This window comes from Lycorma delicatula, chromosome 7 (genome assembly GCF_047948215.1).
Source record: "Lycorma delicatula isolate Av1 chromosome 7, ASM4794821v1, whole genome shotgun sequence".
In the NCBI taxonomy this organism is placed as follows: domain Eukaryota; kingdom Metazoa; phylum Arthropoda; class Insecta; order Hemiptera; family Fulgoridae; genus Lycorma; species Lycorma delicatula.
Window position 1 is genome coordinate 58,043,113 of NC_134461.1, and position 13,299 is coordinate 58,056,411.

General features: G+C 34.6%; 1 protein-coding gene across 9 annotated transcripts in view; it reads right to left on the bottom strand.

The window, feature by feature from the left end:
• sws (patatin like phospholipase domain containing sws) overlaps positions 1–13,299 on the bottom strand; it is a 161,767-nt gene that overhangs the window by 128,824 nt on the left and 19,644 nt on the right. The window contains exon 1 of one of the 9 annotated variants that reach the window (XM_075370401.1): positions 6,112–6,377. The exons of the other annotated variants lie outside the window; for them this stretch is intronic. Within the exon in view, the coding sequence (XP_075226516.1) occupies positions 6,112–6,168 (57 nt within the window). The 5' untranslated portion in view covers positions 6,169–6,377. Of the gene's footprint in view, positions 1–6,111; positions 6,378–13,299 lie in introns of those variants that run through there. 9 annotated transcript variants of the gene reach the window in all.

Genomic DNA, 13,299 nt, shown 5'->3' on the forward strand with positions numbered 1-13,299 from the left:
GAACTGTTGTATAATTTTTTGGTAGACGACAACATCCAGAATTTTAAAAATACAAAGGTACTTTTATTTTTTACCTTGAAACCGTACCTCACACGCCTATTTTTTGAGGGTGCAGGGAAGATTCAAAGAAATTGTGTGGGTTTTCAGTACCCCAGGGCCTAGTTCTGACTATTAACATATCCAACAGGTGAAACCACGGTTCATTAGAGAAAAACTCTTGACCTAAAATGCCAATGTTGCCTCTAATGAAGTTCTTCAACCATTGACAGTAGTGAATCCTATAAGCACAGTCAACATTAGTTAGCTCACGGAAAAACTACATTCGATAAGAACATTTCAGCATTCAATGCAGTGTGGACTGAACCTAGTGAAACGTTCTTGGCATACCGCAAAGATTTACGAGGAGATCTTGTAACTGCTGCTTTAACGTCCTGTACGACCTGCGTCGTTAGAACTGAGCTGTATCGGGTACGTTTCTGGTTTAATACCGAACCTGTTTCACGAAATTTTTAAATAACTTTAACTTTTCACTGTTGCTTCCTTTTTAAATTTCTCTTGAACTCTTGCCGACACACAACATGAGATTTAGTCTATAAATATTCCTTCACGAATACACGCTTTTCATCAGTTAGCGGTATTCTACCAAACAACACACGATTACCCAACCTTGTTCAAATGTCAATCCTCAACACAGTCTAACACGGAACAAAACACAAGGATAGCAGGGGATTTATGTTCCCCCTACTAATTGCAGAGCCTGGTCAAGTTTTTTGCTGCTAGGTGTTCCTTTTAATCTAGCGGTTATTTTTGTTTAATTTATGGGTTATAACTTTAGTTTTTTGTTTATGGGCGGAATTAAGGATTGCGTTCCTATCCTTTGGATCAGCTTGGAAAACTTGCTAGGGGTGACGTTGGGAGACTAGTCCCAAATGTGCATGTCTCCCGGAGCGATTCCGCCCTAGTTGGTGGAGGATGCAATGCAATCCCCTCACTGGAAGGAGTCGCATGTGCTGAAAGACCTAAATTGTAAGTTGTAGGAAAGGATGTTTAACACAGAAAGAATCTTAACATAGTTTGAAATAACTCATTGTAATGTATAATGCCGTGTATAATATTACTTCAGAAAAATTATTTCAAAATCTTTTAATTATAAAAGAAGACATTGTAGAATAGTAAAATAGCATCGACTTGTTAGTGTTCTGGAACATTTGTAAAAAATTAAATTCATAAATCAAATACAATATAATAAAATCAATGAGTCGGCAAAATTCAAGAATTGTTCACACTCCTTTGGATTCTTTTTTATCAATGACACCTTAACTAACTTTTAACTTGTCTGGGCGCACATTTAAGTGTTTGTTGCTGTTCAAAACAATAGTTTTCTGTTAAAAGATATTAAAGTAACTTTAAAAAAGAGAAATATTCAATACAATTGATGAATAAAATTTAGCCAGCACATAAATGACAAAACAAAGTTCCGTGAAATCATGTAATATGCCAGATAATACTGACTGGGGGTATATGATTAATTATCAATGTCATATAATCCAGTGAATTGAATGAAGCTGATTCAACAGATTTAAATTTATTTAGAATCTATCTATAAAAAAAAAAAACATTCTAATATAATTGGACAAGATATACTTAATATATTTTATACATACCTAATTAAAACTGAACTGAAAACTGGTTAACATGGAATTAAGTCTTAAATGTATTTTAATTATATTAATCCATTCAATTAGTTGAAATTAAAAACAAATTTAAAAAACAAGCATATGGTAATCAACAGCAATAAAAAAGATTCACTGAAGATAAGATATTTAATTGAATTTCATTATTCTCTAATTCTTTTGAAAAATGAAACTAAACAAATGTAAAAATTATTTTATACATATTACATAACCTTTAAATCACAACAGAATTAATAAAAAGTGGCATCGATAGATATTCATAAATTATGTCTGAGGGAGGGGGGATTGGTTTTTTAAAGAAATTTTCTGTAAACATCAATAGTATCAAAAAGGTAAAAAAAACTTATACTTTTCAGACATTTTTTTATTGACATACAAATCTTTTACTTTTGTATCTCCTCATCCCTCAACAAATTTATTTTTAAAGTTTAATATCAATGCTCCACATATATATGTCATCCTATCAAATTTTCAAGTAACTACATCAATCCAATTCTGAGATATTAAGCAGAATAGAGGAAAACACATATAAAAGCTTTCTTGTTTTTGTCAGATCTCAACACTTTATGGACCGCTAAGTAATCAGGAAGTGTATATATATATATATATATATATATGTCTAGAAATGGTAATAATAGTAATATCTAGTACAAAATATATATCAAATGATTCATTTCTGATACCAAAAAAATGCCTTCCCTTCATTTTATTTTATACCAGTCAGAAAAATAAAAGTATTCATATTATTTAAGAACAATATAAAAAAGGAAGGCTAGTAGAAATAATAATATCAATAATATGAGTCCCTTTAATTAATTCACTAATAAAGTAAATTAAAATTAAGTATAATAAAGAATACAACCAGTGAATAATATAATCCAAATTGACTAATCATAAATCTAGCTCAAACAAATAGTTGTTCTACTTAATGTATAAAAAGAAAGAAAAGAAAACAGTAATAAAATTTTAGGACATACATTGAATCTATGTTAGTCCTAGTATCAAACAAATAAATACATACACCCAATATTCACGAATTTCAAAATTATCACGTTATTATATAAGATTTCCAACAAAAAAAAAATCTGCATTTACATAGAATATCTATTACTTAATTATAATTTTTTATGCTTTGATGTACCAGAATTTTTATAAGTGTATATTCAATGCATCCATATGACAAACAATATTAAAAGAAAGGAATATAAAACAAATTGAACTTGACCTAGATTATTACAAGACTATAAAATCTAAGATCTAATATTACAATTTTTATCACTATGCTAATACAGGAAACAACTATTCAAAAGAATGCAAATCTAATATGAGACATTAATTCAAAAAGACATTAGTAAAGATTTTGTCAACAGAATTAAGGAAACACTTAACACATCTCGCATGAGCATGAGCCAAAAATACCAGCAATCCCCCAAAAATATCATTATGAAAGTACTACTAGATTTTTTTTGAGACCACAGAAAAAGAGAAATTTAAGAAGCTATTACAGCAGTGATTAATGAAGGGAATAAATCATACATCAATTTTATTTATTTATTTTTTTTGTTTTATATCAAACTAATAAAGTTTATTACTTTGTACCAGATCAAGGCTTTTCCATAGTTCTGATAACTAGAGTATCCTGGTTTAAATTAGTTACGGTTTTATTTTGAAATTACATTTCTTTACATCATGCTATAAGGCAAATATCAGTTTTCATTTTATTCTAATTTCATATCAGACTATGTAGGATGTTTCAAAATTAATATTGGGGTTTTAAATTTATTTAATATTTCTCAAGTTTTAAATACATTGATTAATTATACATGAAATGAAGGAGTAACTCAAACAGTTTTAGCTGTGCACAAGCTCATAAACTGTTTTCTGTACCTTCCGCTTGAAAGCGCAGAAATTTTTGCTATTGCAAAGATGATGACCGCTCAACAGAAAGCGTTATGTTTTGCAGTTTGCAAAGAGTGAATCTGTGATTCCATTCAACGTGCATTCCGTTGTGATCCCCCGAGTGTCAATACCATTCGTAATGGTATAAACAATTTGAAACCACTGGCTGTATTTGTACATAGGAATGCGTACAAGGCAACCAAGTGTTTCAAAAGACTATCTTGAATGTTTAAAAGACTCTTTTGTGCATAGTCCTAGAAAATCTGTTAGGGAAACTAGCTGCGAATTAGCAATTCCAGTGACAAATCAACATTTCATGTTAATGGAGAAGTAAACACTCAAAATGTGCCCAATATCTGTGTCACCCAATATCTGGGAATCAGAAAAGCCTCACAAAATATTGCAGTATGAACGAGACTCCCCAAAATTAAATGTTTTTTATGCCATATCCTGATGTCAAGTTAACTGGCTGTTTCTTTTTTTTTCATGGAAGCAAGTGTGTCTGGTATGAACTATCTTGATGTGCTACAACTATGGCCCTTTCCTCAACTGCAATAGGAACTACAAAACTTTATTTGGCAACAAGATGGTGCACCTCCTCACTGGCATAGCACTGTACATGATTGGTTGAATGAAATTCTCCCAGACCACTGGATAAGACGCCAGGGAATATGTGAGGTGAAATAAGTGAGGAGAATATATGAGGTGAAATACGCGAGGTGTAATGAATGGTGCTCACCACTGAACACTTACGAGGAAAAAATATTTGAACTACTCTTTCATTTCACATATAATTTATCAATGCAAGTAAACTTAACAAATATTGATAACCTTAAAACCCCGATATTCATTTTGAAACATAGTATTATGAAATAGTGCTGCTAATTTGGTGCTTCAACCAAATTATGCAAACACAGTTAACTGAATTCAATAAACTAGGCCCTGCAGCATTACAGGACACCTGTAATAACATGTATTTTTTATAGGCAAATAATCTACAGATTTATGTCTCTACACTTCCATTAATTGTATCGCATATCGATATTAACTTTCTATATAAAGTAATGATGAACTGATATCTCCTACTACATGGAAACAATGTGTTATAATGCTTTGTTGCTCAGAAACAATACATTAGTTTATTCCTATACTCTATCACTTAAATCCCTGTTTATGATTGTGATGCATGTAAAGCATCTGAGTTACAAGTGGCACCAATCAGTTGTTTTCTCTGTGGGTAATTAAGTTCATAATACACCAGTCCTAATAAACAGAAAATGTACATCACTCATACGGATAAATATCACTTATGTAATGGTAGACACGCTGATATGCAGCAGTATATTTGGGTCAGTTAACAGGTCAATAGGAAACCAATCCATTCTTCACATTCATCAATAAGCCTGCCATGACAAGTTTTCTAAAGAATGACTATGTTTTTTTTTGAAGGGACTTTATATTATGTGAGATTGACTACAATCATAATGGTTATAACACCTAAACATACATGAATGACTGATGATCATAATCCTAAATACGACCCATTTATATAAAGCAAAATCAGAAAGGCAAAAATGTTAGATATAATATGTAAACTTTTAACAGTTTATTTTTTTATTTCCTTCTTCAAACAACTAAAGACTAAACACCGAACTACTGATGAAAGATGAATTTTTGTAACATGTAAAAAATACTAGCCTAATTAGGATTCAAACCAAGGACCAACCAGATGAAAGGCAAAGATGCTACCACTCCACTGTGGAGGTCAGCAAAAAAGATATAACTGAAATGAGATAGTAAAGGATTACTATCAAAAATAGTAATAATAAATAAGGTAGCATAAAGTAAATTGAAATTCTAAATTAAATAATAAAATAATTAATTAAATTAGACTTAAACAGTTGATAAAAAGACTTAATCAGGTACAAGAAATGATGAAATAAATAATGATTTTAGTCTTTGACAAACACGTAATGTAATACCTTCATATAGAAAATTGATCACACAAAAACCAAAATTCTGATAATCTTAACAATTTACAAACTGATAATATCTCTATTTCATCATCAACTAATACATGTAAATTTCATATGCACGAAAGCCAGATGAGTTTCACAAGTGGGTAAATTATATACACTCTAAGAGGATTTATGCAGAAAATCAGAGCAATTTAAATGGACAAATGTTATTTTAAACTTCAAAACTATTTTATTTTCATTATGAAATAAAGATATCATACTAAACTATTACTGAATATGTAAAAATCTACAACAAAAAAAGCATTGTACTCCTTCAACAATAAAGCTTTATATAGAAAATATATTTTATAAATCCATAAACTAATATGAACCATGTAATACATGTCATAAGAAAGGTATATCAGTGTACATTTACAATTAAGTTTCTAGCAAATCGATTAAAAAATAAATTTATCAATACATAAATTAAAAAAATATATATTCATCACACATACTGAGTTTAAAAAAAATATAAATAAAAATAAATTTAATTACAACACCTGTGGAATGATATTTAACATAATGAACATAGCAGATAATGAAGTCTTTGTTTCCATTATACTTTCTTTATAATATAACAAGATATCACTTACAAATACACTTCACAATTATTACAGTATATAATAAAAAAATTAAATAAGTAAATAAATTATAATAATAAAATACACTCATTATAATTAAGTATACCGATAACTAAATGTAAATTTTCAGTTATGAATGAAAGAAAAATCACTGCCAATTCTGTACTCACACTTTAACCAACAAACACTATTTACTTATTTGAAATAAGAAACCTTCTAGTTTTAGACAAAACAAACAATGCTGCCAACAAAATAATACCACTGAATAAAAATATCCCTTTATAAAAAATAATTTCCCACAAAATCATCATTTAAAAAAGAGAAAATTATGATAAATTTATAATCAGATAAAATATTAATCACTATTTTTCATTAAATTATCCTAATAGGCAGAAAAAAACAGTTAATCAGGAAATGAAGAAATTATTTTAATTATTCAATATACATAGTTATAAAGTCATACAACCATCATCATCATTAACATCAATAATGTATGATATTTAAAGTGACAGGAAACGGCTACTGAAATAAAACATACTTGTTACTGTTAAAAATGTTTTTAAGTTTATTATCACAAATTTACATTATTGTAATCAATATAAGTTACTTAATTTTACTGTTAAATATAATTAAACAAAGTACTAATTTTCTACTTTTTAAAGAAAAATGTAAAATATAACTCATGAAACAGCAAACTTCTACAATAATGCCTAAACTTGATGCAGCATTTAATAGTTTCAGAAGTGATATTCAATCTCAATAACTGATGTAATTTTTTTTAAAATCATCAATAAAATCTACAATTATTATTACTAATAAATTAACCTACATATAGAGAAGCTGCGTATAAGTCAAGATCATCAAATGACTTTCTGGTAAAACCAATGAATATTATGTTAATAAAATCAGACATCAATTCCTTCATCATTTTATTTTCTGTAAATATATTTTGAATTAATAAATTTCTTTGGTAATTTTTTTCTTTTACCAAAACATCTTTTTTTTTTCAGGATGAAAAACACTTACGTGTTATCATGCAGTGGTATCAGCGTGGCTAACACTACTTCCTTTAGGAAAACAGCCACACCTTCTCGTCTTCTGCCCTCAGTTTGATAGTTGCATCTTTCACAAACATATCTGCGAAAGGACACATCAATCTGGGAACGAAGGTGAGTCTCCTGCAGTAAAAGAATGAAAGGATTTTCTTCATTTAGTAGGATTTCAATAACCTCATGTCCTCCGGCTTCCACGGAGTTGATGTTAATCAATCTTGTGGGGAACGGTCGCTCTCTGCGATAGTGGTCGGCTCGGTTTCGTTGAGTGTCTTCTAGATGCTCCAGTTTTCTGATGAGCAATTCACCGTCGTGTGAGTCACGATGGGTACGCTCGATATCGTACTAGTGTCGGGATACTTCCAGCTTAGATGGAGTATCGTCGACTTGCTGGCGAAGTTGGGCCGGATCCTGAACAGTCTCCCGGGCATCAGAGTGCTGGCTACTCTGGACGCTAACGCCAAGTCTTCCGGACGGGGTTGAGCACTCACTGACCTCAGAGGCGTTAGTCTCACACAGTTCGTAGGAACTGTCTGAGACCAGGAACCTCTACTTGCTTAACGAGGCAGAACAACAGCCGATTTTCTCTTCTGAACTGGTGGAGAGTTACATCGACGTCACCTTGGTGAAGGGCGATCTACTTACGAGTACAAGTAGTTGAACTGTCTGCCCGAGGTCAGTGTGAGTGATCATACGCTTATAAGCTATGAGATCGCTTACGGAGGCGGTCTAGGAGCTCCAGATTCGGATCGCTATAACCTAAGGGACCTGGATAAGGGCAGGCTGCGGCGCGAGCGTGCAGCTGCCTTACAGGGGTTGGAATAGCGCATGGAGCACAAGAAAGAGGTGAAATTGATGGCTGGACAACTCGGCCGGGCCATCAAGACGTCTGCGATAGGGTCCTACGGCGGCCTAGGCCAAAGGAAGTACCTGGAAGTACCCAGTTCTCTGATCTGTGAGTGCCTAGAGCCGTCATGACCTCCGTTTCTGAGGAGCCGTCTGCTAGACGCAGGTGAAAACCCGGGAAAAGGTGGTGGTTCTCTGATCTTAGCGTGATGCCCCCAAGAGTTAGAACCGCGCGTAGGAAATACCAGCGTCGCCCCCTAACTGGGATTATCGTTGATGACGTGTGTGCTGAGTGTCTGCGGATCTACAGGCGCGCCCGTAGTGAGTACGTTCATGCCATTGCATTGCTGTCCAGTGTTCGATGCGGGTTTAGTGGTCGTGACCACACTTTAACATCTGTGGCGACTTATCAGGCGTTCCTGGATACTCTGTTTCCAGATGCTCCGGAGAGTGAAGCAAAGGTCGGCATTAGGGCTGGGGCTATGCTCTTCCCTGGCGTAAGGGCTGTGGTTTCAGTTGATATAGACCAAGTGGTTTCTTGAATGGCACTGGGGATTGACCAGCTTGACCCGGATATATTCTATCATCTGCTGCCTGTCATAAGAGAGCCACTTGGCAGGCTGTTCTCGGGGTGCCTTAGCTGGGGTTGCTTTCCAACTTTTTGGAAGGTAGCTTTGGTGAGGGTGCTCTTAAAATCAGGAAAGGATCCGAGTGAGGTCAGCAGTTATCGACCCATCAGTTCTGCCGGTAATCGGCAAGTTACTTGAAAGGCTGGTTGTGGAACGGCTCTGGGAAAACATCGATATGAACGATTTTCTAAATCGAGGCCAATACGGCTTCATGAAAGGGGTTAGCATCGAGGATTGCATGTTAAATGCTCTTGCCGAGGTTGAAAGCCCCGACTGTAAATATGTTCTGGCAATTTTTATCGACATAGAAGCAGCATTTCCTTCCTTGTGTTGGAATTCTGTTCTCTATCAGTTGCAACGCCGCAATATAGCCCTGTAGGCCGTGGTACGTGACTGTCTAACCGTACGGCTCTGTTTAAGGATGCGTTGTGGAAAAATCAGTCACCAGGGGATGCCCGCAGGGTTCCGTTCTCGGTCCCTTGCTGCGGAACCTGGTATTCGTCGGATTTCTGGGATTGACATTTCCAGAAGGGGTCACGGCCCAGGCTTTTGCCGATGACTGTCTCCTTTTAGTTCGTGGTAATTCACGACCACAGCTAGAAGACCGGACGCAGGCGGATTTGTCAAACTGCAGAGGGCTGGATGGACATGCAAAATTTAAAGATTTCTGTGCCCAAGGTGAAGTGCATGCTTCTCAAGGGTGCAGACAAACTATCGTACAGTCGTAACCCCCAGATTAAGTATAAAGGCTGTATAATCAGCGGAGTTAAAGTTTATAAGTACCTATGTGTTTTGTTTGATGAGAATAACCACATTAGGCAAGTAGCGGCGGACACCGTCTCTGTGACGCACAAGCTTAGGATTGCTCGGATGGATTATGGGCTGTCGAGCCCTCATTTGTACATGGTGTACCGAGGTGTCTTGGAAAGTATGACCTCTTATGCTGCGTCCGTTTGGGCGCAGAGGTTGGAAAGAAATCGAGCACTTATTCAAAATTTACGAGTATCCAGCGCAGAACCTTAATCGTATGCACTGGTATGTTTAAAACAACCTCCTAAGAGGCTACCACCGTATTGGGAAAGGCTCTCCCAATCGATTTAGTGGAGAAAGTTCGGGCGGCCATGTGAGAATTGCGAAGAGGAAGGAAGGCTGAGGTATTTGGGGTGCAGTTTCGAGCCGGGCCTGAACCGGAGCGGATCGGTGATCGCAATGCACCGGTTCTAAATTTCAAACAGTTGCCCATCTCCCGCCTGCGGAGGAGGCTTTACAGTCTCGTGATGGAAGCATGGCAGCAAGAATGGCACGCCACGACTAAGGGTAAGTCCTTGTATAGATTTATACCGACTTCGGGAGATGGAACGCTTCTAGTTCGTCTATAAGGGCAACGGGAGTCCAAGTGCTCTCCATCCACGTGAATTTGAATCAATATTTGTTTCTGTTCCACCTGGCACCTAATGAGCTGTGCATCTGCGGGCAGGTCTAGTCGAACTAACACATGATGTTCTACTGCCTATCTCTTGGGGAGGCCAGAACTCAGGCCACTCTGGAACTTAGAGTTCAAGGGGAAAGTTGGCCACTCATAAGCGGCGAGTCAATGTGGCATGAGCCGCATTGTTGGACCGTGTGCAAGTTCCTTGATGCCGTTGTTTTGTTCAACCGATATCAGTAGTTAAAAACTATAAAACTAAGACTATAAAACTCCTTGGGCAGCTTGCACAAAACTAATTCCAGGGATTCCACATGCTGAGTGAATTTCTGTATTGTCGATGTGCCAAAGCAAAGGACACTTTCTGCTCTGTACAGATTTTCAAAATTGCTTTTTCTTCTTTATAAATAGGGCATTCTCGTGATCTTGCCCAATGTGGACCTTTACAATTTGTACATTTTTCTGCCACAGCACGTAGTGATGTCATCGTGTCCAGTACAGCCGCAACGGGCAGAAACCTGTTCCTTTGTACAAGCAATTTTGGTGTGACTAAAACCCTGACACTGAAAGCTACGTTTCGGATTTGGTATATATGGTCGCATATGGACCGAAAGTAACCAACTTTTATGTGGTCAGAATCGGTTGGACTAGAAAAGGTATGAACTAACGTAGATGTTGGTACATCAACACCATTTTCCCTTCTCATAATCCTCTGCACAGATGTAACCGACTGTGGCGACAATTATTCTGTGATTTCAAGTAACTGAACGTCGGCAAAGACAGATTTTTGCTGAAATTAAGCAACATATTTGGTTCCACTGTCATTCCATCCTTCCGTACACACTTAAGGACTACGAATTTCCTACATTGTTCTTCATTGTAAACTTCAATCAGGAGGGCACCACTCCTCGGTTTTTTTACAAATTTTGGTGAACCACAAACTGTGATGAAGCACTTATTAATCAGAAAGGAAAAAACTTTAGCAAAGGATTTATCTTCCTCTTTATTACTCAGCACCAAGAATTTGATACAGGAGAATTTAACCGCCTCAGTAACGTTACTCGTTTTATCATTGGCTAATCTTCGGCTGACCACATCGGTCGAAGTCACTTTAAACTCTCCAGTTTATTGGTTTTTCGGGTGGACCAACAACCACCAAAAGATTATTATTTGGGATTTCCATGCGGTTCATGTTTTAGGACTCACTTGAACAATGACGTAGAGCAATCCACCCATCGGCACGATAGTTTCAACTTTGGGTTACGGCTGGGTTTCGTAAGGTGTCGCCTTACGAGCGAGTGTAAGAAGAGATAGTGTAGGATGTTGCTGAGTAGTTAGGGCAAGGTATAAGTTGTAAATTGTATAGTGTTCTGGGTGAAGTGTATGTATACAATGTAAAGTGTTCTGCAGCTCATTGCATAGTGGGAAGAAAAGCTGCAGAGGCTAGGCCGGTGGGGATATCAATCCCGTCTTAAAGAATAAGACTCTGCTTCGGGGTTACCAAAACAGTATTAGATGTATAGTGTAGATATAAATAAACTACTATTAACAGTTGTAGTTAACATTAACTAAGATCCTGCTTTATAATCTAAGTTGAAGTTTTTTTTGTGTTATTTACATCTTAAGTAAATAAAATCCTTAATAATATTCAATTTTTTTTCTTATTCTTTTCTTTTAACAATCCTTTTCTTATTAACAACAAATCTGTATACTAGCTTCAATTTCACCTAATAATGATAAAAAACATGTTGAAATGCACATTTTGAATACTGCTCAGTAAACAAATTATTTCTGCTAAGATATTGCAAAAAAAGATATATATTTTTTTTTTTAATTTATATCAAATTTAGTTTATATCATTTACTTTTTATTCATCCTTTCTCTTTCTTTTTTTGAAGAACATATCCTAGAGGATATGGACAGAAAGAAAAAATAATACAAACATACTACCATGCATTATAACTTACGATCCATATAATAATAATACTACTACAAAGATCACCGGAGAAAGAAATTTTCTTAGTTTTTAATAAAACGTTATCAAATAAAAATTTTATATTTTTTTTTAACATTTTCATTCATTCTCAAAATTGCTTACGAAAACCTATTAACCTTCAAATACAATTGAAATTAACACTTTTTGACCACAATGGTAAATCAGGTCAAACATAACACTAGTGTATATCAATGAATTCGTACGTACAAAATTGCTAACATTTTCTGGAAAAAAAATTACTTACTACATTGCTTCAACACAACAAAAAAAATACACATCATTCAGAATACTAACAAAACACACACTGGCAAACACAATAACAATGTAAACAAATTAAACTGCAATTATTGCAATAAATACTAAATTCAACAGACTGGTTGAACATACACTCACAGATATTACGAACACATGCAAATACAATAGATAACTAATAAAAATATCTAAATCACCTCATACATACAGAATATACTAATTATATATAAAAATATTGCAAATAGCACATAATAATATATCAACACACTTAAAAATACGAAATTTACAACACACTAAATCTGACAAAAACAACATATTATTTGATTACGTAGTTACCTAACCATTTTATAATAAGCTTAATTAACAAGAATATTACTAGTAACCCAAATAAGAAGATGTGGCTAATTACGTTTTTCTTCAATAAAAATACTTTGAAAAATGAATTGTTTATTATTTAATAAGTCTTTATTTAATTCCAGCAATAACTTAGCTATAAAACAGCAAGCAATACTTATTTTGAAAAGTGTCAGTTTTAAATATAGTGAAATAACTAAAAGAAAAGACCACACAAAGATACTTAATTGGATTAACATTTGCTTTTATACAAATCATTGACAAGACTGAGAAGTTGCATTAATCCTACAATAAGCAGCCAATCTCTTTTCCTCTTGGAAGCATCCACAGCTTAACAATGACTAGCATCAATCATCCAAAAGCATGATCATAGATAAAATCTACAATTAAGAAACAATAATACAAATAAAAGTTAATATCCCTACAGTTTATTAGGTTTTAATCAACTATGAGCTATAGAAATGAAATTTCTTGGAAGATAAGGCAGGATTGCATAAAGAATATAGAAGTCAGACTCACACAAATGCAGAAAATGTGTTCAACAGGGAAGGA